Genomic DNA, 27,787 nt, shown 5'->3' on the forward strand with positions numbered 1-27,787 from the left:
GAGTACTAGCATTTTTTTTTTGCTACACAACATAGAGAAATAAAGCAGTCGTGGTACTGGTTACCTCAACACAATAGACACAATACACTATTTTCAGTTTTACACGTTTTGAAACGTGCACTATTTGTCGTAGCTACCTTCGGTATATTTCCTAATAACTTTATAATTGGATTGCTGAAATCACTCAAGTAATTTACTTGCGTTTAATTGCAAAGTGTGTAGAATGCGTCGTATTGCTGCCGTTCTCTTTTTTTCATTTATTGAATATTGAAATATGTTTTCAGAATGTACCTTATTGCTGGATTATTTTTTTTATGTACAGCGCAATGCTATCTCATTTTATTATTGGACAACTCGTTGTTTGCGGAGAAACTGGCGACACTGTAGTTACCGATATTTTCAGTTTCGTCCAAATAAATTTCTCGCACATTGCGCGAAGTACTCGTTTACAGTAATCCGGAGCCTACTTTTACCGTGTGTGCAATCTTATGCTCTATGTCAACGCAATATTTCGGATCAAAAGATAAAAAAAGACACCACCTTTCAAGGAACCTTTCTTTGCGCAAAAAACTTACTTGCTGGAAGGGGCACTCTCGGTGGCACCTGTGGCCTTTCCTGAATCTTTGTCGACGTGTCTGCGCGCAAGCGAGACGGAAAATAAGGTAAGCGAGATTGGCAAGGTAACATACAGAGTGTGATATTACTTATTTTTAAAACTACGGGTATAAACGGCAGGACTTTCATTTAGAGGAGTGTGCGTGAAAGGAAGGAGCCGCGGGGAAGGCCCTAGGATAATGACTTCCCTTCTCTCAAACAATTACGTCAAATCATATTTTCCCATGTATAGAACTTGTGGATAATTTTGAATCTGTAGTACCCTGTTTGCTGTTGAATTAAGGAGTTAAATTTGCTCTAAGTAGGCGTAGTGCCTGCTTAGCGCAACTTTAACAATGATAGCATATCTTTTATTTATTTATTTATTTATTTATTTATTTATTTATTTATTTATTTATTTATTTATTTATTTATTTATTTGCATGGGAGTGGCATATTAGAGAGGCTATAGATCTCCCATTCCTCGCCTCCTCTATTTTTTTTATAAAAATGTTCACGCGGCTGATTTATTTCTACGCTCTTCTGCTTGTTTTACTCCATCTTTCTTCCTTTCCCTTCACCCTAGTGTAGGGTAGCAAACCAAAAGCAGGAGTGCGATAATTCTTTTACAAGAGTAGAGTATAGCAAGGTGTACTAAGTTAGCAGTAATATAAAGCACTCCGGAAATGGCTATAAACAATAAAGACACAAAAAAGGACTTCAGTGGCATGACTGCGTGCGAATAACAGACAAGGGGGTAAATTTTAATCTGTTCTGGTTTTAAAAAAACACTTACCTTTTGTGGGCGAGCCTATCCTTCGGTCTATGCTCCTCGCCACGTCTGTTTTGAAGCAGGAAGAGAAGTTGCGGGACTTCATTCAGGCATTGCCAACCTGCTTTATTACTCAACTATAGTGCGACAAACCAAACACAGCTGTCTTCCGGAACACAGCTAAAACATTAGACAGCTTTAGAATAGCATACGCAGAGAGTAGCATTCGTTGGGTACGATACGCTATTTTCGCAACTTAACGTGAGCACCCAAGAGCATAGCGCATGACGCATCCGCAATGGCGACAAACGCTAACGCAAGGCTTTGCGTGCCCTATTCTAAAACTGCCTATTGTGATGCCCCTTTAAAGCTACGTGGACGATTGCAACGCAGCGTTTTCTACAGAAAGAATGTCCAAGAAACTGGTCATTTGCAAGCGCTGCTTTATTTTGTTTTTCTTTCATATTCTGATAAACTGTGTTTACCGATTTCCTCATATGGAGCGCTGAATTGGAAGACTTGAGGTGTATTTTTTTTATTAAAAAAATTTTTTTTGGTCGTTTACTTCGTCGGTGGCGGCGCTATTGCCGACCGCAACACCGCAATCAGAGCGAAGAATAACGTCCACGGCAGCGCTCTCTATATTCGCGCAATTTTGTTGTCTCTTTTACCGTGGTAACTACTTAAAACGACCACACGCAGAAAGATTTTTTCCCCTCTCGGCCATCAAGATTAATGACCTGTAAGCTCTTTTCATACGAACGTTTCGCGAACATTTTTTTTATCCTTTTATGGTGTTATTTTGTTCTATCTTTCGTTCTTGCCTTTCGTGACGTTTTATGCGAACGCTTTTTAGCGCCGGCAAAATTGTGGGAGTCGTTTTTATGGAGCCCGCGATGCCAGAAAAGTGTGCCACCTCGGCCGCATACACGGAAAGTTGAGCGTGATAGTCGCTACCATTTGTCACTCGCAGTTTTATTTTTTTAAAGGATTACAAATCCTGCTAGCTCACTTCAGCTCATCTCGATCGCCTGTACGTTTACACATTTCCTTACTGCTTACACGCACCAATGACAAAATCTAAATATCAACTTTTAAAAAGCGTCTAAGCTCTAAAAACTCTCTGCTTTTTCTTTAATGTTCGCGCCAGGCGACCGCATATTCGATCCAAGTAAAATGATAAACGTCAACGGTCTCTTCTTCAGCCGCTATATATAAATCGAAAAGTGTGATATATCTGGTTACTTCTCTTCTACGAAGGAACTTTTTATAGGTTCCCTTTGATCGAAGTTTTGGTAATATATAGTAGATGCCTGTGCCTGCGCGTCGTAACTTTGATTAGGCTAGGCTTGGTTAGGTTAGAGGCGTAAATCACCGCTCACGCGGACAGCGATTGTGTAACCGCAGGCCAAAGAGCAATACAAAGACCGCCCATCCCCCTACCCCACCCCTGACGGTACACCAACTTTTATTCATCTTTACTAAATGACGGCGAGGATGCTTATCAAAACGTGAAATATTACACCTATAGATACCGGCTCCTAATACCTTGGGTGGAGAAAAATGACCATGGAACTAACTTGTTTATTAGATTACCTCGCGTCTACATTGTAAAGTCGAGCGGATGACATGACGATGAGGCTCGTGAGTGGTATGAAAAAATGCCATGATATAAACTAGAGCACGTTGTTTAAAGGCACAAAAGGACGCTGCAGTTTTCAGGCAGTGCGTTACAAACGGAAGCCCGTGTCTTTTGGCAGGAATTCGGAGAAATTTTTCCATAGTGAACTCATGATGGTTCACTTTGGAAACGTCGCAGAATCTGAAGTGGCATAGGGAATCCAGAAGCGTAAGACGCGTAAGTTTGTTTTGGTTAGGTACTAATATATTCTAGTTAAATAGTAACAGACATCAAACTTACAGCTGCGTGGTCTAGCCTGTGTCTTTTGTTCATATCTCTTTTATTTTTCTTTTATTTTTCGTCAGAGGAACGTATTTTAGTTTATAGACGTGCTCTGGTTTAGATTTGTAAGAACGCTTACGGGCGTTGCGTCATCCCTTGTTGATGTAGTTATGTCCAATATTACCTACATCACAGTTTCATCGCGCGATATAATGTTGTTGCTTTTGTGGTAATACGTAAGCAGCAGCGTTTCTCCATTGGCAACGATAGTCAATCACATGGTGAAAACTTCTCGTGTGCGGCGTCGTCTGGAGAACGCGTTATATTAAAGAAACCCTCACCAGGTTTGTGCATTGCAAACGAACAAAAGCGGATTGGTCGGGGTGCGAACGCGTCTGCGAAATATGAGATAAGTGCTCGGCGTGAACACGGTCCAAATTTAAAACAGAAAACTGTGCGCCCTCCCTTTCAAGCTACTTGCGCATGTAGAGAGAGGGAGAGAGACAAAGGGCTACGTAATAAACACTTATCTACTTAACAGGCGCTCCTCAAAACATCGTCCAATGCATGCGGCGCGAAGCGAAATAGAAAGAGAAGAAGGCGGGGCTTGTCGCGTGAACGCAACGTACAGTCGAGCGCGATATGAAGGCTATCGCGCGAGCGTCGAACGGCCTAGCGTCCCAGGGACCAAGCGGCACGTTTCGGAACAGTGAAAATTAAGATTACGCATTCTTCTCGCGATCGTTGGCTGTTCCATGCTACGATAATCGCCCCTACGGCGAACTCTACACCCTTTCTTTCTATTTGAAGCCTTCCGCTCGTTGCGATCAAGTGTATTTTTAGTTGGCTCTTATCTCCGCGGATAATAACAAGATTCCTGGGAAAGATATGGTGAGCTGATGCGTGGAATTGCTTTGTTCGAACAGCTTGCTAAGTTGAACAAAATATACCGCATTGTCATGCAAAAAGAAAAAGAGAAAATATGCCTTCCTCAGACGGGAGTGGTCACAGCTTAAGGAACAGCAAAAAGAGTGAGTGAAGCTTGCCTGATACCTCCCTCTCCTCGAAAGAGAATTCTGGGCGTTGGCGCTGATGTAGTTCTTGGTCGACGCTCGCGCGATAACCTTCATATCGCGCTCGACAGTACCTCCTCGCCTCCGGCATATTGTAGTACGTTGCGCTTGCGAACGCTGCCAGAGGCAAAGGGAAACGGTGCTCGCTTTTACAGTGATGCTCGCCTTCCGGAGGCATCGCAACAGCGCAGTCTAATCTCTTCTAACCTGTCCGATAATGAGCCAATTTGAAGAATTCTTACAGGAAAACCTTCGCTAAACGGCGCCTTACGATTTCCAATGCGCGATACAAAATTTGCAGTGGGACCTGGTGAAGGATTCTTTAACAGTCGTCCTTGAGGCCGGCTCACCGGGATACGTCGCTTTGAGAGTGTTCGGTTTTTCCTTGTAGTTTCCTACGGGGTCCACATCGGGATTCACCACTTGCGGCTTCTCGCCGAGATTCTTCACCGGCTCTGTTGGAACAGTGGCGAAGTTTGAGAGAATGTTGCACTGCGGGTCCACTTGCGAAACATTTGCCTTACTGTGTTCTCTCAGGTGCTTTTTCTTTGTTTATTTTTAATACCTATAATTTAGCCAGCAAGCTAACATTAGCCTGAGCTTGATAGCTCGTATATCTGAATAGCTAGACGTACGAGGTGTTTGTTTTTATGCGAAAGATATAATTTCAGAGGAAATTGCCACATGCAGCTCCTGTCGCTTTGTTCAAATAGGCTACGTGCCTAAGGCGGGCAGTAGTAGCAACAAACACTTCAGCAGTAGTTTTACTGTAAACTTAAAATATCTAGTAAACTATTTAATTATTAGCTTTACGAGAGATGTTGCAATGCGAAAGTGAAGTAGGAATGTGCCGAAATAGTGTCTACTTGCTCCGGCTTTCGTGTCCGTGCTCCTTATCGCTAACATAAGAGTTATCGTGAGTTATCGCTCACACAAGAAGAAATAATGAGAAATTTTATTCAAGAAAATTTTTGTGCTCAAGACAGCCTAAGGAACACTGCTATTAGCATTCAATAAGCGTGTTGGTCCGTTATACCATCCAAAGTTGCGTGGTCGCACAATTTTGTTAATTAGTAAGAACAAGAATATGATTATATTAGTTTTAGTTTCTTCATAACTTTGCTGGCTATCTATAGCTGTGTTATAGATAGGAACAGAAAATGCATCAACCGTTCTGAGGATTGACGACTTGGGTCTTTTCATCCGTGTTGTGCGTAGGATCTGAAAAAAGGGGGCGTAGGCGATAATCTTTCGGTTCGATTACGGTGCTGAATTTGCTGATAGATCTCAAAACTAATCAAGAATGCAAGGAATGCGTCTTTGGAATACAGTTTAAATAAAGAAAAAGAAGTAAAATGAATAAAATGATTTGTTTATAAGTTTTGTTGCTTTATGCACTGCTGATATCGGAGATCGCAGGCCTTGATCGTACCTCTCTCCGAGCCAAAAAGGACCTGAGGTTTCTCGGCCAAGTTGTCGACTTGCTCGTGACTCAAGTTCACCACCTGGGGCTTGGGATCGTTTTGTTCCGGGGGTTCTGAAAACACAGCCACGGCTACCGTTCCGACTTCTCTATAGGGAAACAAGCCAATGACTTCCGATGTCAAAATAACACGTTCTTGAAAAGCACCATTCAGGCTTACCCCTACGAAGGCTATACATAACCTGCAAAGGCATATTCACATATAAGGAATGAACATTTTCGTTCATTCGTTCTGGAGACATGATTGCTTTTCCATAAGGGATAACGTGTTGCCTAAGTATACAGCTACCACGTGTAGATAGACATATGTGACTGTGACGTAGCTTTTATTGGACAACGATGAGTGCAGCTTGAAAGGGTGTGGTAAACACAGAACTCATTTTTTTTTTTTTTTGCAGTAAGTATCTAGTTCACACCAGCTATTTCCAGTGGCTCTCACTAGGTTGAAAGCAGCGAATTTTATTAGATTGTAATTAAGTATCTTATTAATTCCCCGTGAATGACGATGGTTCAATGGCGATGACGTGAGGCGTTCTTATAGGTCGAGATAACGACCACCTACGGAAATGAATCGCGAAAAACAAAACTTTTGCCTTACTTGGTGAGCTGACAGTTTGCGGCAGTTGGTATCTCGATGGAGGGTCTCCTAAGGAACCTGTAAATTACAGAAATTTGCCATTTCACGTCAGAGAGATTAACATTCGCACACACCCCTAAAGGTCTGGAATACTTTAACTAGGCTTTATTGCGTTCCGCTGCTAGGAACAGTTTATACTTCACGGGTAAGGGGACTATAATACTAGTTTTAGTTTCGCAGGTTCTTCATCTTCTTCTTCGCAAACGCTTGCTTAATTTTCCAGGATGTACGGGCTTTTTTTGTTCGCTTCACTGGAACAATGGGTGAAGTTTTCGGGACGCTGAAGTAGTCGTTTCAACCCGCGCTGCGCACTTCACAGGTGATGATAACATTCCTCTGGTAGCTGGAAAGTTCTTAAAAACGCGTGCGCGTGCGAAAGCTGGCTTCGCCACAGTAAAAGTCTTATTGCAGAGAAGCTCGCTTTGAGGGCATTCTTTTTTTAGATGCGAAGTATCTTAAGATCGAGCTCAATCCGGCGGTGGTGGTGGTGGTGGTGTGCGGTGTGACCACCCTCACTGCGCATGCGCATACCCTCACCACATACCTCCTCTCCACTTCCCCTCACCATTCCCCTTCTCCTCTACCCATCTCCCCTTACCCCTTTCCACTCACCCTCTCCCTTTCCCCTCTCCACTTCCCGTCTCCACTTTCCCTCTCCACTTTCTCTCTCCCATCCCCCTTTCCACTCTTCCTCTGAAACGCGGGCTAGACATGCCGAAATTCTCTCCTGCACAACGCCGCGATGAGCTCGAGCGCATGCGCGTCCCCTCCCCTTCTCTCTCCTCTCCTACGCTGCCCCACCCCCCCTCTCGCCCGCCTGTCGACCGCGTTCCCCGCTCGCCCTGTGAGAATTAACGGCCAGGCTAGATGGAAGACACGACGCGCGTAGCATCCCTCTTCGCGTTCCACGACACGAGGTCGGTAGCATGCCCAACGAACGCCAACGGAACGCGATCGTGCAAGTGCTCCGGCTTCGCATCGCCTCATGGTCCCCTTTAGCGGGAGATGGCGTAATTTTTTTTTTTTTTAGCAGAGAACGTGCCGTGACAGCGGTAAACGCAGTCATAAATAACTGCACAAATTGATTTCTTGCCCCGTGACCGTCCCCGCCTCTCTTTCTTGTCCTTAGTGCTCTGTGGCGCCGTTTACTGCTATAACGAACCGACTAGCCCGACAGTACGCTTTACAGTGAAGCCGTATATGGCTAGGAAGTGGGAAAATGTGGCGGTCCGTGAGTCCGAGATTGCGCAGCAACTATAATGAAGAATCAATTAATAATTGCTGGGATATTACATCCCAGAACTATGATATGATTATGACAGACACCGTAGTGGAGGATTCAGGAAATTGTGAGCACTTGGGGTTCTTGAACGCGCACCTATATAGTCGAATACAACTTTAGAAGTCTGCGGCATTTTCTCCTCAAAGGCGGATGCACACAAGCCTTCACGAATGGGCGCGCATTCCAGACTGAGACTGACGTCATGAGCCGGACGACCGGTGACCCCGCCTCCGGAGAGCATTGCCGAGTGCATGAGCGGGACTATTTTTTCAGTCGCGGAGGCGATCGGCTGTCGCGCTTCGGTCATGTGGGCGGTGCCTGTCTCGAATTCTTAAATTGTATCCGACTATAAATATAAGTACGCGGGCCCCTAGCATTTATCCTCTGTAGAAATGCGGCCGACGGGGCAGGGATTCGATCCAGAGAATAATGAAAAATCATGTGTGTTTTAGGGTAAAAGGGTTTAATGATTTAGAGTACTTTGTACTCTACAACGGGAGAGCAGTAAGGCATCCCAATAAATGCTAGCACAAGCCAGCAATGAAGAAGCAATGCTAGCACACGCTACCTCGAAGGGTCTCCACACTTGCCCTAGTTTCTCTTCACGTTTTGTCAGGATATATGGCTTGGGATGACACCTGCCAAAGCATGAATCAATATCCATGAAGTCATTTAGGCGTTGTTAATATCATTTAGGCTAACGTCACCAAACGCAAAGTGTGAAGCACACATCTCCTAAATGTGGTGATTGAGAAATCAGATTGAGAAAATGTGGTGATTGAGAAATGCTTCAACAGAAGGCATTTCGATAGATCCCAGCTCGTGATAAACACCGGAGTAGCACGTTTCAGCTTCGCCGGTTAATCACATGTACGGAATGCTTGGGCGGCGATTTCTGATGTCATATATATATAATATATTGTGCCTTCTTGATTCCACGGTTGCAATTTTACCGACATCGTACCATCAAGACGCATGTTGCATTCCTTCGCCGAGAAATTGGTTTTCCATTCGTAATACGTTGCAAGTGATCGCTACTGCAAATAATAGCGCTGTTATTGTGCTGTGAAACGAAATTTCTTGGTCACATCCATCACAAGTGTATAAACCTATCGGATAACTAGCGCAGTTTTGGATATACCGTCCCAGGCGATCGTTTTCCAAGTGCTGAGTTCCGTGCGTGTAATCTTCAACCCCCCTCCTCCTCCCTCCTTCTCTCGCAGATTATATTTTCATTTCAACGCGATAGCGTTAAAGAGCTCGTTTCGCAGAAATTTCGGTGTCGGCGTTGGCGGCGGCGTCTTTGGTTGTGAGCGAAAAATATCAGCGTTGTCCGTGCGCGAAAATTCGAGGTAGATGCAAATAAAGGGATAATGAGAAATCTTCGGTCGGAGTGGGACCGGGGATTCGAACCTGCGACCCCTCTCTCCGTGGCGCGATGCGTTTAGCCGCTCGACCACCACGCATACATAATCCAGCAGGCTAACGGCGAGGTTTTATACAAACCATTTACCGTTGGTGGTACGCACATATCGGAGGTTCTTCAGCGTGGAAGAGGCTTGACTATCACCCGCGGGATGGTTCAAAGGGCCCACGGGCGGCTTTTAAATGGCATCGCGCCACCGTGTTTCGTCGCGCCGCATGCATGGATATACGAGCCGGAGGGCGTCTGCACTTCGGCTTTCCTTGCGGCACGGTTTAGGCGTCCATCGAGAAGCGAAGTCAGGCTAGCGATTCGGAAGGCGATACGAACACGGTCCAACGAACACGATACGAACACGGTCGCGTCCTACTCGTGAAAGCGAAGCACAAGCGTCCTCTAAGTTTTTCTTATTTTCCTTACGCCCATTATTTAGGGTAGCAAACCGCACACTTGCCTCCTTGACTCCACTGTCTTTCTTGTTATCTGTCTCTCTCTCTTCATAGTAAGCCCGTGGCTTTGTCTATACGATGCTTGGCCAGTAACGCTCACCACGGCAAAACTGTGACTATAGTTTTTCTTTGCTTTAGAGACAGTCGAATGAGGCAGATATAAGGCTGCATTGAAATACTACATTCTTTATTACAATTTTTCGGCAACCAATTACGTTGAAGAGATGCTCCCATAAAGAAGCGACATCGATGTTGTGAGGCTCGGCGGCGCTCAATCATGTATCCACTGCACATCGTTTCCATGCTTACTGAACGGACCAGTAAGCATGGAACGCCTGCGCTAGCGCATCCTACCGTCGCAAATTTACCACTAGTGTGCTTATAAAATGTGAATCTCTGTGTGTTCCAGTGCAATTAGTCAGCGTTTAAATCTCTTGGTGCGTGATTAGCTGGAAAATATTCCATTTTTTTAAGGTTTACACAAACTGGGAGTTTGCGAGGGATTTTCCTTCATTAATTTTATTATTTGCCTACGACCCTTGGACGCTATCATTAAAAGTTTCTCTTAGGCCATAAACTTTAAAAAATGCATATATATTAAGTCGCTGTTGACAGGTCCTCGTGTAGATGAATTAGAGGCCATGCAGTGAGAAAATTAATTGAAACGCTGTATGAGAGCGGAGAATGTATTCTTCTCACCTTTATTCGGTGTATTGATGACTTGCGCCTTTTCAGGTATATTCGCCGTAGGATCTTCAGTGTGGAGGAAAAGAAAAAAGCATACCGTGCATCTTAATTAATTACCAGAAAATGAACGTCAGCCTACAGTGCCAGCATTGCACTTTCATTTTAGGTGGTCTGAATACGAGCCCAAGGCGATGAAATGCGATGTACTTTAGACGTGCATCGTACCTTCGTAAATGTAGGAAAAGGCGTTACCAATGTGATTCATCAAAGAGAGTGCCAATCTCTTTTTCTCTCTCTTCCCTGTACTACAAAAGTTACCAGCGCTGCTTTCTAATCACTTCTTTAACAAAGTTTGTGGAAAAGTGTAGGATGACAGTTGTAAACGTCGACAAAAGCAGCGTCCCTTCGATGGTTTATTGAGGCTAGGTGGTCACGATCTTCTTCTGCCTCCTTCTTTTTTCTGCACTTCTGACTTTTTACAGTCTTTTGTCTTCATCTTTGTCGCCGGTCGGTCTATGTTCGGTTAAGTAAGTGGATTACTATAATACTCAATACCGATCATAGGTCGGCAAACTCACTTATGAATCGACTCACTCAGACTCACATCAAGCCATGAGTCTGAGTCTGAGTGAGTCCGGGTGAGTAATATTTTAGTGAGCTTGAGTCCGAATGAGTCTGGTTGAGAAAACATTTAGTGAGTCTGAGTCGGAGTTAGTCCGGCTGAGGAAAATTTTGGTGAATCTGAGTCCGAGTGGGCCCCAAGCCCAATATATATTTCATGAGTGAGTCTTGAGTGAGCTCGACATTGCTCGCCGACCTATGGTACTGGTAGATGGATGCTATGGTCAACCTCAAATGCTTTTCGAATCGGCGTAGCGACTTTTCTAACGACGACGTATCAGCGAACGTGATCAAAAAGCGTTAAGATTTTTTTTACTTCATAGTTTTCACTGTTTCTTCATTGTGACCGATGTATAGCGTCCATTTACGTAAAAACAAATAGAATAATAATACACTAATTGTAACGCCCGTTCATGTTGCTATCATCCACAGTACACGCACAAAGTAAACGCGATGGCTCACCTTTTGACACTGGGTGCACCACGTGAGGTTTTTCGTCCAGCGATCCCGACCTTAGCGTACGGCCGAATTGCAAGCCACTTCCGACTGCGCGAACAAGTCGATTTGAGAGCAGAACAACAATACGCCAAAACTTCACATCTTATGGCGCACGAAAAGAGGAAAGAGCTTAACCGTGGCAGAGATGGGATGGTAAACAAAAAGCGCCATGTCTGTTTAACCAAGCTTGCCTTTTCATTTTTTTAGTAGTATGCATCTTACGTTTCCTATTTTCCGATAACAGAATCTTGGGGACATGATTCCTAATATATTACAGCTATAAAGGCCCATTCACACCTGCGACTAGCACCGGCGGGCGACCATTTGCGACTGGCGGCCAAAAAGCGACTCGAGGCGACTGATGCTGACACGTGTGCGCTACCTGTGTACGTCGCCACAACGAATTCGCGTTTGCTCGCAATGCCATTGTCTCATGAAGTTAAAATTATGTCAAGGTAAAAATACCGTATTCAAGAAATGACGTTAACACATTGTTGGGATCGCTCATGCGCGAGTGCGCAGTAACTTACTGGTCTCAACCAGGGCATCAATGCAAACGTCTGCAGGAAACGGACCCCGATATGACTTTTCGCCTCCCGGCTAAAATCAACCGAACACAAGCTGGCGTGCTACACGGGATTCGTCTGGGCGTTGCCTTCACTCGACGCTTCGCGCACCTAATCGGCCATGCAGACAGCCCGAACTGTGAACGCTGCCAAGTGCGCGATACTTTAGCCGATATATTTTGTGCCTGCCCACTGTGCATGACACAAAGGAAGACGCTAACTTCAACGTTGGTAGGCATCGGAGTAACAGCAGTTAGTGAAAGTTACATTTTCTCAGCAATGTGCGACCATACACTGTCAAAAACTGCTACAAGGAATGTTCAAGATTTTTTCAAAAGCATGGGACTGGACACTAAGCTTTTATACTAAGTGGCCATTGTACATACGCGCCACCTCTTCCTGTCCCCATCGTCACCCTTCATCACTCTTTTTTCCCCTTTTCCTTCTCCCCTGTGTAGAGTAGCAGGCTAAAGCGCATTAGCTCAGGCCGACCTCTCTGCCTTCTAATAAACTCTCACTTTCTCTATGTCTCTGACGTCGAGTTCCTGCTCATCTGATTGGTTCAGAGGTTTGCCACCGCAGCCGCACGACTGAAAAATTGAGCAGCGAGTGACTGAGCCTGTGCGCGACCAATGCCAGTCACACCTGTGAACGAGCCTTAAAAAGTACGCAAAAGCGCTGATGTTATTACTGAAGGCCACCTGCCTGACCGACCGGCAGTCTCAACATTCGTTCCTTTCAACTCTCTCTCTCTCTCTCTCTCTCTCGCTCTCTCTCGCTGTAGCACTGTATTATCGGGCACGTAGGGTGGAACGCGTTTGCAATTTGTTGCCTCACGAGCCATATAAAGCCATATGAGGCTATACAAAAAGGGCCCTGAATTATATTAGCGATGCCTGCACGGTTATCAGAGTTTCTATTTTGCTAGTGGAAGCTGATCTCGAAGGCTGTGCATTTTTGGTAACTACATACACCGAAAGCAACATCGGAGCCAGAAACACGTCGTCGACGTCCCGTTTTGGAGGCCACCTTTAAATTAACGTATGAAGCCGTGAATCACGGAAATTAGCCGTTCCTATGGCGGCTGAGCAAATCACGGAGCCATATTTCTCGCTAACAGGAATTCGGTTACGATAAAAGGAATTCGGCGCAAAGCATGCTAGAAACTGTAATCTAAATCGGCATGTTTTCAGCAAAAACAACAAAATCAAGAGGCACCATTGCAATAACATTTTTTTCTTTTCTTTCGTTTTTTTTTCTGTGCGTGTGTGTGTTTGTGTGCCTGTGTGAGTGTGTGTGCGTGTGCGCGCGCAAAAGATGCTTTTTGGCCACCCTCATTCTACGTTTCTGGCCATTTGGTTAATGCGTCGAAATGTTGACAAATGTAAGTGAACGGAGGCAGCAGCAACGAAAGAAGAATAAAAATTAAATAAAAAACAACTACGAGAACAGGCCCAATCGGAACTAATTTTGTTCCGCGCCTCTGTGATAAAGAGCCCCCCAGGCGTGCCAACTCCACTCACCGTTTGTGCGAAGCGCGTGGCGTCGACTCGCAGTGGCATCTCCCAGCGGACCTGCACGAAACAAAGAAAGAAAGAAAAGAAGGATGAGCACACGGACGGTCGACGAAGCGGGCGAGTTGCAACTCTGCGCACGTTTTCGTTCAGGGTACTCTGAAATCGGCCAGAAACAAACGGGCACCTGTTCCATCTGGGAAAGGTAATTTGGAAGAGGTAATGAGCTGGCCACCAAGGGGTTGAGGAGCCACTGCCCTAATGTTAAAGGAGCTGAGGCCGTTTCTTCTTCTCTGAATGCTTTAAGTGCGGGAGGGGGTGGGGGGGACTCTACCCTCGACCCCCACCCCCGATGGCGCCAGAACCTCAAACACAAGAGACTTAGTCGATCATTAATTTTTTTAACGAACTTTTTTTACCTCTTTCCCACAGTTTCCGGACACTGTCTTGCCGGATAGATAACAACTTACAGTACTCGCGGATTAAAACGGTAAAATTTAGGGCTATGTAATGCAAGTACTTTTCGTTTTCAGCGTCTACAGTTCGTGCCATAGCGGCGTAATTGTGACACGAACACTTACATGAGAGCCAACGTCATCTTTAGCGGCCAGATTCTCAGCGACATGACGCGGTTATCTTGATAAATTGCTCATAGCAGTCGTTATACTAAAGGAAAAAAGTAAGAAAAACGATGTCGCGTTTCAATCCGCGAGTACCGTGCACCACACGGTGTGTGTCACTCGGTGCCTCCCTCAATTGACGGTACGGCACAGTAACTCAGTAAGGAAAAATGGGACGGCTGAGCGTGCCACGTGTCCAGAACTGGCGTCATTTTAATTATTTATTTGCTTTAGACATCTGCCAGTCTTGTTTGAGGCGCTAACAGGTGGGCATTGAATAAAAAAAAACGATTGTTTGGACATTTTATACAACCATTAAAACCAGGGGCGTAGCCAGAAATTTTGTTCGGGGGGGGGGGGAGGGGGGGGGGGCGGGGGGTTAACCATACTTTACGTATGTTTGTGCGTGCGTATGTATGTGTGCGCGTATATATACGCAAGCAAAATTGAATTTTTTTTTTGGGGGGGGGGGGGCGTGTCTGAACTCCCCAACCCCCACCCCTTGGCTACGCCCCTGATTATAACTTACCAGTAACGACATCCCAAGAATTTTAGTAGCAGTTCTCGAAGTAGCACCGATTTAATACGTGGTAAGAAGGTGCGTCATTATACACGTCATATGCAAAACAAATTGCAGTGACCTGAAAACTAACAAACTTGTAGTCGAAGAGATGGTTAGGTAGAAGTTAGAACTAATAGCTATGACTTCAGTTAAATTTGCGAATGCTTCCAATGATTCAGTGTTTGGGTTCTGCTGATAAAGTCGGTTCCATTCTGTACGGGCTACGTGTCCCTAATGGCGCGTAGGTTAGGGTCACGTATGCCAAACATTTGCATTACCACTTGCACAAACATCAAAGAAAACTTCGTTGAACAACAATTCCCATATAAATGTGGGATTCACCATATATTAACTGATTTATTTATTGCGCTATCCGAGTTCTAGAGTTTGCATTCTCCAGAGACAGAACTACGTGAGTCCGAGTACAGAATGGATCGATTCAATAAAAAGTGCGATTAGTGAACGAGCTGCGCCTTCTTTACTTTTATGACGAGATTATCGAGCGTATACCTTCTAATTGCACGTATGCGAAGTGGCGGCCGTGCTTGCGAGATAATTCGCCGTATGCCTGGGCTCATTGTTCCAACTACCGGCACTGAGGCTCGTATCATTAGGCGATGAAGCTTCCGCCATAAGCACATACCAAATGTAAGGCCTATTAGCGAACGCCGGGCTCGCCATAGAAGAGTAATCGTTATTTTGCGGCTGAAACATTTTCCACTGCGAAAACATTAAGCGGGTTTTGTGCTGAGGGAAACGGCTCGCTGCAGGTTGTCCTTATAGACATCGTTGCTGCTCATGTTGTTGTTGTTGTTGTTGTTGTTGCTACTGATTCTGCTACTGCTGCTGCTGTTGTTGTCGCCGTCGTTGTTGTTATTTCTGCTGCTGCTGATGACGATGTTGTTGTTGCTGTCTTTGTTTAACAACTGCACAATGGCTGGTTTCACGAGGAAACCTGCAGCTTGTCTTTGCTCTATAGTTCAAAGTAGTGATGCAGAACTATCGGTAAATTTACTATCGATAGTATCGATAGTTTCTTTGAAACTATCGATAGTGTAAACAAACTATCGATAGTACTACTATCGATAAACTATCGATAGTCGACTCGGTAGTACCAGTGGTAATATTAGTAGAGATATTACTGCCACGCGTGTTTATTGCTTTGTTTTGATGTATTCGGGTTTCACCCACAGACTTTTAACTGCGTTTGACGCAGACCGCGCCGCAATGTTTGAGAAGTTTCGCGATTGTTTGACATTTTAAGCCTTTACGTGCCGGACGCGAATATTCAAGTTTATTCCAGAGCTTGCACTGGAAGGTTTGATGACTGATGTATAAAAGACGAAGCGTTCCACCGATTGTCAGATTACTCGACGGCCGGCAACTGTTCTCGCCGCAATCAATGCGCAGCGTGTATCGCTTGTATTCTTAGTTTTGACTTTCTGGGCGCAAGTTCGACCAAGAAAAGAGCTTCATATTTCCCAGTTTTGCTGCAGCATTCTTCACCGTCACAACCACGTGACAAACTATCCATAGTGGTGCGAATCACGATGCCGTTGCTGGCTGGCCAAACTGCCAAAATATTTGCGATAGCCTACTGTAAGCTTCGCTTAACTTATGAGGAAATTTTTATCGAGAGAAATTATTTGCGCAGTGAAAATGGCGGCGTATGTCCATCAATAAATTAATATTTAAAAGCAACCAGTTACATCTTACAATTAACAAACTTAGTTCTTGATAATTTTTTATTTTGCAATCATCAAATACTATATAAAACTGAAGCCGCGCTGTTCCACCCCATGTAACGGCTTCCTTTCCGCTACAGCTTAATAGTCTGACTTTATGACCATGTGTCAGCGCAGCACTCTGGTGAAGAACGCAAGCATGTCAACTTTCTTGCCCTTCAGCCTGCTCCTCCGGCTCTACTATGTACCACGCGCGCGGGGAACCAAGTTTATGCTGCAATGAGTTCGCGCTGTTGATTTAAAACTATCGATAGTACTTACTATCGATAGCACTATCGATAGTATCCTTTACCATCGATAGTTCGATAGTGACTCAGCTATCGATAGTATCGATAGTACCATCGATAGTTCTGCATCACTAAAGTCGTGCGCCCGCAGCCAGGCGCCTGTCCTCCCGTCACCCCCTTTCCCTTTAGTTGCCGGTTGTAGTCGCGATGTACGCTGGTAAATCATTCTCGTGTTTTTTCGTTTGTCTGCCTATTTAGAGAAGTTCAAAGACCTCTCGATATTAATGAGAACTAACAGACAGTAAAGCCAAGGAAATACTTCTCAAGACAGACAAACCTTGTGCGATCACAAACAGTCACTTCAAACCGGTTATGACGCCGTTTCGTAGAATACAACGAACCGTGGCTCATTTTTGCTCCGATGATACGCCGTCAGTGCAGCTTCTTGAGCGTCAGCGCGCAGTCGCGACAAACAACGATTGCACAGATGGCGAGCGCACAGATTGCTCTTAGCTTTTCGCCAATGAAAGACAGTGAATGCGTGCTGCCTTAGACCGAATGGACGTCAGAGCGTTCACCTCTTGCTCCCTCTCGTAGAAAAGGTAAGAAATAAACACTGGTTCAATGACTTGACTATCACCTGCATTGCGGGCCATAAGAGCACTGCTGTGCTTCCTTTTAAAGACAAGTGAGCTCCGCGACCGTCATCTCTAATAGAGTGATGTGAACGCTGTTTCGTGCGTGCGAGCATCACTTGTTATCTTGTCTTCTTCTTTTCTCTTTTCAACCCGCCTTTTCCTGTGTTAATGTAGGGAATTCAACCAGACGCGCGTACACTTTGCTTACCTACTGTGGGAAAAACGGACTGAGGGACAAAAAACAATACAGAATAGAATGAGCGTGCTGCTTTCGTATTATAATGGCAGACACCTCCATGTGTGACTCATACAACTGTGAAGGTAGTGCAGAGCACTTACTGTAGTTTTTGTGATCGTCTCATCGCCGACGGTGACGTTCATAGAACTGTTTCAAACCAACCCGACCATAGAGCATTTTCAGGGCAAGAAGAAAAAATTTACTATTTATGGTTCAGCGAGTAGCCAGGCCGCTGTATCCAGCGTCTTTCAAGTTGCTGCACATTGTGTCTAACAACGCGCACACTGGGCAAGATCATCTTAGTTTTATAGTATATTCGTTACCACCTTCCAAACTCTGAGCGCACGAGGAGAACATTTTTCTCATCCTTGAGTGCGCTGACTCGAAGGTAACGCAAAGCTTACTCGTGCGTATGCCTTACTGTGCCTGTGTTCGCGACTCTTGCGGTTGTTATTTCTCGCAACAACTTTCTTGCTTGGGGAGGGCGCGGAGAACACTCCCAGCTAAAAATGGCGAAATGGTCTATCTATCCCAAGCCAAGTGTGAGTCGTTTTGTGAGCTCGAAATACTGCGGACGTGCCTCTTGGTTTAAATGCGTTGCGTGCGGACGCACAAAAGTGAAATAGCCGCGTGAAAGGACTGTGAAGTAGCGCTGTCACGGCTGCTGCGATTGCACTGAGCTTTTGTCGCGAAGGCATGTCACGTGCCCCTCTCACGCCTCAACGAGACCCAAAATATTGTCGACTTGTGCGCAATGGCAAAAACATGAAACAATGGTTTTTGCGCAGGAAACGGCATCACTCAGGTGCTGCGTTTTGCCAAGGTGTGCTAACAGAGCAAGGAGGCAGGATTCCAAGCAAGACCTTACTTGGTAAGTAACTACATGCGATTACGTGAGAGCAGGTTGCTGCAGAGACTCTAGAACGTACCCCATTCTTTTGCTCGTTATCATTTTCTTTTATACATTACCACACTGATTACTGGTAGACGATAACCACCCCCAACCAGCGTCCTTGTAAATCTAAGTGACTCTTTTTGTGACAATTTTTCTCGCTATTAAAGGGAAGATGAGGCACCTTTTTTTAAAAATGACTTTGGAGTGTAAATGACTTTGGAGCGGATATAAACCTCAACCTCTCCACAGCAAGCCAGTTAGAACAGAAAAGAAAGCAGGCGCTTGCATGTATTGTCGTTTTACTTGTCATTATTTATTTATTTATTTATTTATTTATTTATTTATTTATTTATTTATTTATTTGTTGTTTATTTATTTATCTTCCTGCACTAGCACTTATTGCGCTTACACCTTCGTTATTGTACCTGTCACGCTATACCTTACTTCATAACGACTCTCGGAAAATGGCTTAGTCAGGGAAAGCTGCGGAAGAAAAAAAGGGGACCTCACTTAGGTAACCTTTCTCCCACCACCGCGGTGTGTAGTTTCCACATTATGTCGTCCGGTGTTCCAAGAAACGAGAGCAAACGAGAAGAAGCGAGAACAAGGTAGATAACGCGAGAACGACGGCAACAACAACGCATAGCCAAGCGCTTCTCCCAGACGCCTTACCCTCGCTCCTCTGACTTACGCCAGCTCATGCCGGCATCAACGGTCCGCGAAATCAGCGGTTTTTTTAACGCGATGGGAGGCCCCGTCGTGAACATCTGTCGCCCGTCTTTCGGACACCGCCAGGCCGTGATGCAACGAAGACCGCTGCGTAAGGACTCTGACAACTTTCTTTCTGCCTTACTTATGTTTTTCATTATTCCTCGCGCTGTTTTTTTTGTTTGTTTACTCTATTTACCGTTTTTTTTTCGCGCGAGAAAGGGCTATAGGCTACGTTACGTAAGGCATGTGGGCGACGCCATCATGGCCTGGTAAACGAATGTTTTCTTATTTTTGTATACCTGACGCGAACTGATGAAGTCAGGAAACGCCGAATGCACCAACCCAACAGTTTTCATGTGTATACGCCCACCGTAACACTGTTCGCTCAGTTGTTCGAGATAAAACACGGCAAGGTTAACAGCCCAGCATGGCTGCACCGAAACCCGTCCGTGAAATAGTCTATGCCGCACAGTATAAAGAACAGCCCTGCTCCGTATACTCATGATTAATAACAATAATTGTTAAAGAAACTCTAAAGCTAAACAATGAATTGGTTGATTGATAAATTGTGCTTTTAGAACTCCAATGTCGTGAATTTCACCCTCATAGGTGCATTAATGAAGGAGAAAATTAAGGTCAAAGTGTCCTTAAATTTCGCGCCGATGTCTCTGTGCTTGACGTCGTGTATTTCAAAGCGTTTCCTATTTCCGCCTCATTGGCTCAACAAAATTTGCTGAAACTCGGTATGTTAAGTCTATGTTCCCCCAGAGGGCAATGTAAATTTTTGCTGGTTGGAAACTATGTAGGTCCTAGTGGACGCCGTAAAATCTATGACGTCACGGCGTTTGGTGCAGGAACTTCAAGGTGGCGTCGCCACCCGCATTTTCTTTTTGCGCGTTTTCTCGCTTACCAAGCGCCTTCTCGCGGCAAGCGTGACGATTTTGGTATTGTGTAAGAGCAATCTACTACTAACATGAGAAAAATTGTTTTTCTTTTAGCGTCCCTTTAAGGTTTTACGTCACAAAACAACGATATGATTATGAGAGACGCCGTAGTGGAAGAATATTTGATCACCTGGGGTTCTTTAACGTGCACCTAAATCTAAGTACACGGGTCTCTAGCAAGGTGTGTGACCGGGCTAGTTGGTATTCCAATCGAAATTGGTATTCCAATCGATTTGGCCTCAATCGAAATGCGGCCACCGTGACCTGGATTCAATCCCACGACCTTCGGGTCAGCAGTGAAGTGCCATAACTACGAGACTACCAGGGCGGGTCACCTGTTTTTCCGTTCCCCGCCAGAGCTAATATTTCGCGCATTTTTCTTTCATACGCGTGCCATTTGATGTGTACTGCGATGGTTCTCCGTTTTCCAACAGAGGTGGGGCAATTGACTGCACCTGGTTTTGCAGAAAAAAAATAAACTAAAATAAATAAATAACACACACGCACGCGCACACGCACAAACAAAAGAAACAAGAACACAAGCGTCGCTGAATTGAAAGAAAACTACAGACTGGTAAAAGAAAAGCTGCCGGCCCCCGTTACAATCATTTTTTTCTGTTCAATTCTTTCATTTTTTTTTTCTTAGAATGCTAATGCGCCTTGTGCAGCCATGCGCAGTAACCGTACGCATCGCCTGGAGCGGTATTAATTGCTTTCCTTTCATCTTTCTTTCGAATCATTCTTTCTTTAAAGAATTTCCTTCTTTTCTCTCTCTCTCTCTTCAACATAACGTCATAGCAGTGCGATGCCCTTGGGGTCGGGGGGGGGGGGGGGGAGGGCTCGTAGCTTTCTAGACTGCGGATATGCCTTGTTACCCGCATCGGTTGTCGTCGTTTCGTGCGCATGTTCTGACGGCGAGCGCCGCAAGTGTCCTTGCAATACAACGCTCGCGTCCTCATTCTCTCCTCCCTATCATGCCCCTACCCTCCTTCTCTTCACAAACAAACACACGTTTCCCAACGACGAGCTATTCCCAGTCCAACTTTTCCCTTAACCGAACTCAGATACCACTCTCACCTCCAACTCTCACGCACACACGTCCTTTTTTTTATCTATTTTGCTTTCCATTTAGCCTTCGTGGCTGACTCGACGCCTCGTTAGCTCCGCTTGGAGGATGGCCCAGCGGTGGCTACAGCGCAGCTCGCAAGGCTCACTGCGCACCCGGTCACGTAATACGCACCGCGTCATTTATTTATTTTTTACCCAGCGGTCACAACCAGCAGGTGCATCGTAATGAGAATATTAACACGCCAGATTTCCAGTCCTCGGGGCATAGTCGCAGCAGATTGTCGGATGAACGTTGTAACATCACTCCTCGTTTTTTCTTCCCCTGGAGTAATTTGAACGCCATGTATACGGTAGCTCGGGGCTGTTCATTGAGGTATATTGGCGCCAGGGGCCGCATTCTTTGTAACGACATGCTCCTGTTTTCGTTCTTCTTCTCTTCGATGCAGTTCTTTTCGTTCCTTCCGGTTCCCTGAGTGCCAGATCGCTTAGAAAATAACTTACGACGCGGTTTGCGCTAGTCAGCAATGACGCGACAAAGGGGAAAAAAAAAGAAACGCTTAAAGAGAGAGATATCGGGAAGGGATTCATTTTTGCGAGGTTGCCGAGCCCTCGTTATCATTTAACCTGTGCGTTTGCTTGAGGCCGGTGTCCTAACATAACGGAGTATACTTCTTTACGCTCGCGTGAAGCATACGTTTTAATTTTCTGCCGTCGCTGTGAAATATGTTGGAGGAATTTGATGACATATGCAGCGTTATATGTTGCCTTGTTATTGAACCCATACATACACCCACGTGATGGTGCAGGAAACCATATATTTTTTGACAGCTTTGAGTGCTGTTGTGTTTAAAGGCGGTGTTATGATGATATTCTTTCAAAACGATGTTTTCAATCGAACTTATTCGCATTTGATTTAGGAGCGATTGATCTAATACGTCAAGAACTTACAAGAGGGTTCACCGATGGCGCATGTTTTTGTAAGCTGTGAAAGTGAGAGATTGAATTACAAATATAAACAAAACGACAGCAATCACGCTCTTCGCACACCCTGTCATGTCGTCGACCGCGTTAATTTTAGTTTGGCTCTTGGCTTAACTTCCTTTATATTGTGCAGTTATGACAAATTGTGCAAAGGGGGCAAGCATATGTTTTTACTGCAACTTCTTATTACTACAAATACAATTGTAAACGTTACAAATGAGTGTTTCGTTACTTTCACACCTCCCCGAGGTCACGTGGCACAGTCGTCGAGTTTCTGACGAAGTTTGTTTCCTTCATGCTACAGCACGCAGGGGAAGTGGCACGAGGTTCCCATAACGTCATTCGATTGATATTACGATCAGTAATAAAATATCTGGGGTTCAACGTCCCAAAACCACAATATGATTATGAGAGACGCCGTAGTGGAGGGCTCTGAAAATTTCGACCACCTGGGGTTCTTTACACCTAAATCGAAATACACGGCCCTCAAACATTTTCGCCTCCATCGAAAATGCAGCCGCCGCGGCGGGGATTCGATCCCGCGACCTTCGGGTCAGCAGTCGAGCGCCATAACCACTAGACCACCGTGGCGGCGCAAATTACGATGAATTTGTCGTATAACAGGGGCAGTAGACGTAATTGAAACGCGATTTTCTTGGAGCGCACACGAAAGCGCCGTTGACGTCTCTACTTTACAAGAATATTGCATTCGTCTTTGTGTGTGTGTGACTTGCTGCCAACTTTTGCCTCGTTTGTGTGATCCTTTAATTACTTTAGTTTTTTAGACTTTACATCAAAACACACTACTGTCTCATTCTCTCCCTTTCTCAATAACCAGGCATCATATATTTCCTTGTGCCCAGTAAAGCTTGGCGCAATGTCGGCGCCTCGGCTGTGTTTTCCGTGTATTCCATCCCCGTTACATTGCTCAGATGTAGCCAGCAGCGACAGCATATTATTCTTAAACGCACGAAGTTTGAGCTGCTCGCCGCGGTAAACACCCTATAGACGCGGATAAACTAGTAATTGGCATCGGACAGTGAGCTTGCCGCCTTTTCTTTCTATCAGCCTGCGCTTCTCTACGAGCCGCCTGACAAAGTGAAAGTATACAAGGGGAGGTCAGAAGTTAGAACAGGGTGTGGGGGCCGTCCTCGACCGTTGCCTTGATGAGCGACAGACTCGCCGGCCATGGAGAAGTCCTCGCGCGTTGGTCACAGACACACGCCGTGACCTCGGCAGCGCCGCAGCGCGTAAAATACGGAAAGCGGAATCGAAGGAACACCTTGGATGAGGGAGCGCACGACACGGAACTTCGCGTTCGTTTACACTCTTACGCATTTCGCGTTTGCGAACCAGGTAGCTTTAGAATAGCCCACGCGGGCTTCGCGTTGCTTGGGTATATACGTAAGCTATTTTCGAAAACTTAACGCACGTACCTGAGACGTTAGCGTATCCCAGATGCGCAGTGGCAACAAGCGCGAGATCTTGTGTGCGCAAAGCTTTAAAGGGCCCCTAAACAACCTGTGAAAACGTAAAGAACCTGCGCGTTATTTCTCTCCTGGCGTTTCCCGTCTTTTCGGCACAATGCGTGATGACAGCGGTCTGTTTACGTGACGTCATGAGGAAACGAGCTCTCGATTGCTCCATATACGAAGGACATCAGTTGGGGTTCTCTCCTACCTGGCTTTGCTATGCAGTCGCACGCCCGTTCTGCCTTGGCTCGCACGACTGTCGTGCGCGATCAACTGATTTCACTTCGTATTGAGCGTTTTCGACTGCATAAGAGGAGAAACAGCGCGTAGCCGAAAAGCTCAAATTCCTGATAGGCTCGACACTTAGTGCTGACATTGCCCACGTGTTTCACGAAGAAACAAGTGGCGAGGAGCAGACAGCGCCTGTAGGAAGGGTAGTGAAGGCGAGAAAGAAACCACTCTCTCGTCTTTGAAATCGGAGCGGTATAGGGGCCCTTTAAGCACTCTATATTCTAGAGCTTCCTATTTACTTTTCCTATATTCTTTGCGGGAACAAAAAAAAAAACATTAAAAATAAAAACGCTGTACAAGTTCTGTGCGTTATGCTTGTTAGGATATCCAGCGCCAGCCTCAGCCAAACATAATTAAACCAGTTGAACTCTCGCCCGTTTTCCGGAGCCCACTTTCTCGGACCATGGACCAAACTTTGAGAGTTAATATGACCTGAAGTACAGTGTCGTTGATTTCGAAGCACAATAAGGAAAAAAGAAACATCTCGTGAAGTCTCGCGATACACTTGAAATATCGTGAAATCTGCGATAATGAGGTGGCCGAGCAGTAAATTGTAAATTTACAGCTTCTGTTTTTTCCTTCGTAATAGCAGAGATTGAGAGAGTGGGAGAGAGAAAAAAAGCAATAATCACAAATAAGAAAAGGCTCTCCGACCAATTTCTCAAACTTTAGTCGGCACGAAAATTCCCTTTTAATCTTCGCCCGTCTCTTTCTGAATATTCAAACACACACATCCATTATCAGGGTAAAAACAAAAATCTTCGGGAGCACGACATAGTGGTATCTTTCATCTTCCGGCATTTTTCTTCGATATGCGTTCACTTCGCCCAAACAAGGCGCTCTCGCGGGAATAATGAACGGACGAGACAAATAAGGTCAGCCCCAGACAACAATAACTTGTCACGCTAAGTTTGGACAAGCGAGCTCTTTGATCGAAACTGATTGGAGGGGGCTCTTAGAATTCGGAGCGCGTAGTGGGAAGTCTTCGGAGCGAATGAAGGGGCAGGGGAGAGAGCTTAGTTAGAGGAGGCACTTTGAACATCAAAAAGAAGACGGGAGTTCATTCGGCTGCTTGGGCGGTCGTTTTGCTTACGCGCTCACAACTTTGGGGCCCGGTCCTCTCTGCTTTACAATTTCTTCGGCGTGTGTGTGTTCTTCGCTCGAAGACAGCATGTCTCCCCCCCCCCCCCCCCAATTTCCTTTGTCCCAGGCTGAGCGTCTCTGCGGCGCCCTGACAAAAGGACGAACGGCGGCGGCGTCCCTCCGCATTTAAGGAACCTAATGAGGCTGCCCTCGTCTCGTCCCCATGCCTTTTAACTCCCACCAAGCTCGCGAACGAAATCCCGAAAGCGCGCTTTCCCTCACAACTCGGGACCATTACGCGCTGTGCGGCGACTGGGGCGTTTGCTTCGCGAGAAGCGAACACGCAGTTTTCGAAAGAGCGCGCCGCGCTTTGTCATCTCGACCTTCTTTTATCTCTTCTGTAGCATTGTCTTAAGATTCTTTGCTGGCATTAAAAACAAACAAAAGAAAGGGAGAAATATAATGAAACTTAATTCTATACGTTTTCTTTCGTCTTTCGCAAGTGCGAGAGACGTTCTCGAAAACAGCCGCCGGCACTAGACTTTACTTAAAATTTAAGATTGATTTTAAAGATGTCTTCGGTCTGTCAATAAAACTGCGTTGTCTACTGCGTGATCTTTGTTTTCTCCATTTTCTCCCGTGACACTTCTTGTGCACCGCGTACGTGGAAATCCTCGAAAGACTGCCCACCGCCCTCCCCGAAGGAAGCGAAATAGCTCGAGGCAAACGTTGGCTCTCTTTGATGTCCTTCGAAACGCGCCCTTCTCATCAAATACTGCTCAGAGGTTTACCTGCGCACAACACAGTTGCTGTCAAACACACAATGCCTCGAAGTTTCTTTCTTTCTTTCTTTCTTTCTTTCTTTCTTTCTTTCTTTCTTTCTTTCTTTCTTTCTTTCTTTCTTTCTTTCTTTCTTTCTTTCTTTCTTTCTTTCTTTCTTTCTTTCTTTCTTTCTTTTCTTTCTTTCTTTCTTTCTTTCTTTCTTTCTTTCTTTCTTTCTTTCTTTCTTTCTTTCTTTCTTTCCGACCAATATTGCGATTTCAATTCGGAGCTAGAGATCACTTCGCCAATAACCAGACTCGAGGTTGCCCCGACCCAGCTTCAATTTTTATGTACAACTTTTGTTCAACTCCCTGAATTGTTCCTACAACTCAACGTTTCGCCCTTCCGCACAAATCGCAATACCTAGCTTGCAGAAGGTAGGTAGGTCGTTTCAGATTGGCTCTAAATTATTCCAGCCGGCCCGACCACGTAGCCTATTTCACGCTTCACCCGTTCTTCCTAAATCAGAAGGGCGCGGCAATGGTATATCCCTATCGTGAAAACAAGCCTCCCCACTCCCCCCTTTCTTCCTAATACCTCGTTTTTGCACTGCGTTCTGATTGTAAGGGCCTCAGTGCGAGGGGTTCAGGAAGGGGGGGGGGGGGGGAGTGTTCCGGCGTTGATGCTTTCCCGCCTCTGAATGGTAAACCCTACGCACGCCTATGGGTATACTATATATCATCACGACGATTAAACGAGCTTGAAAGAAATGAAGGCGCAATTAATACGAGCTTTGTAACAGGGAGCATCGCTCTTTGTCGTGCGGATTTTTTTTTTCTTTTTGACTTAGGAGAAAGAGGGAAAACTAAGCGCACGGGTGACTCTCGTTAGCAAAGTCGGCTACCTGCAGACTCGCCTTCGAAACTTTTCGTATCTTGCGGTACCTGTTTGTAGAACGACCTGCGTTATATCGTTCTATCATTAGCAACTGAACGTATGCCGAAACATCGTGATTTGAAACGTGCCGGCCTGCAGGCTATTTTATTAGGCGAACAGGTGGGTGTGACGCATTGAGGCACCGACTATGCGCTTATATTCGCGATAGGCTTCCGCATTCAGAAGTCAAGGCTATGGCCATATATTGGTTCATTCAAACTCTCGCAGTGCGTCGATTGCCACAGCGGAGATTAAAAACACACGTTATGTGATAAGTAGAATGTAGGCAGCAGGCAAATACGAATGTACTTTTTCGACATTTGTATGAGTCGCAGTTATTATTTTCGTGGCTGAAAACGTAATTGCGGCATGGTGTTTTTGCTGCTCGTGTTTGGCATGGTGGTTCGGCATGGTGTTTTAGCCCGACAACCGGCCCATCTGCTTTGCTTGCGGTTACGCCGGTCACGTGGCACGTTATTGTCAACGCGTGCAGCCGCCTCGAGTCGCGTCACCTGTCACCAGCCAGTCAAGCCGTGCATTCTACGACCCACCTCCATCTATGTCGCCGACGTCACGCCCACCTCCAGCTACTCGCCGCTCTCCGTCTCATCGACGTCGGTCACTGTCACCCATGCGGCCTCGTCCGGTCGCACGAGAGCAGGAAAACTAGTCGTCGCAGTCCAGGAGGCAAGGGCTGCGACGCTATCGAACTGTGAAAGCCCTCAGCGAAGTCCATCGAATGTAATCGACGTGCTTGTGGACGGTGTTCGCGCATCGGCCCTTATCGATACTGGAGCCGCTGTATTCGTTATGGACGCAAAACTTTGCCGCTTACTTCGAAAAGTGATGACGCCACTTTCTGGGATGTTCCTTCGTACCGCGAGCTCCCAGAGTATTCATCCCACAGCAGTATGCACTGCTCGCGTCGTCATTCAGGACGTTCTGTACGACGTCGAGTTCATCATAATTGCGGCATGCTCTCACGACGTCATCTTGGGATGGGATTTCCTCTCCCGCCACGACGCCGTAATTCGTTGCGCACCAGCCGAAATCGAACTCTCACCGTTCTCACATTTGACGCCGACAGACAGTCCATCGGCAATGAGCAAGAT

General features: G+C 45.7%; 1 protein-coding gene across 1 annotated transcript in view; it reads right to left on the reverse strand.

Moving 5' to 3' along the window:
- The window catches only part of LOC119391204 (uncharacterized), a 571,776-nt gene that overhangs the window by 315,508 nt on the left and 228,481 nt on the right, over positions 1-27,787 (reverse strand). Inside the window, exons 3-10 of the mRNA XM_049415193.1 lie at positions 11,387-11,470; positions 10,316-10,369; positions 6,424-6,480; positions 5,775-5,879; positions 5,513-5,563; positions 4,693-4,797; positions 1,391-1,435; positions 576-635 (exon numbers count right to left, since the gene is read on the reverse strand). Of these exons, the coding sequence (XP_049271150.1) occupies positions 576-635; positions 1,391-1,435; positions 4,693-4,797; positions 5,513-5,563; positions 5,775-5,879; positions 6,424-6,480; positions 10,316-10,369; positions 11,387-11,470 (561 nt within the window). The remainder of the gene's footprint in view (positions 1-575; positions 636-1,390; positions 1,436-4,692; positions 4,798-5,512; positions 5,564-5,774; positions 5,880-6,423; positions 6,481-10,315; positions 10,370-11,386; positions 11,471-27,787) is intronic.

The sequence above is a fragment of the Rhipicephalus sanguineus genome, chromosome 4 (assembly GCF_013339695.2).
Source record: "Rhipicephalus sanguineus isolate Rsan-2018 chromosome 4, BIME_Rsan_1.4, whole genome shotgun sequence".
Classification (NCBI taxonomy): Eukaryota; Metazoa; Arthropoda; class Arachnida; order Ixodida; family Ixodidae; genus Rhipicephalus; species Rhipicephalus sanguineus.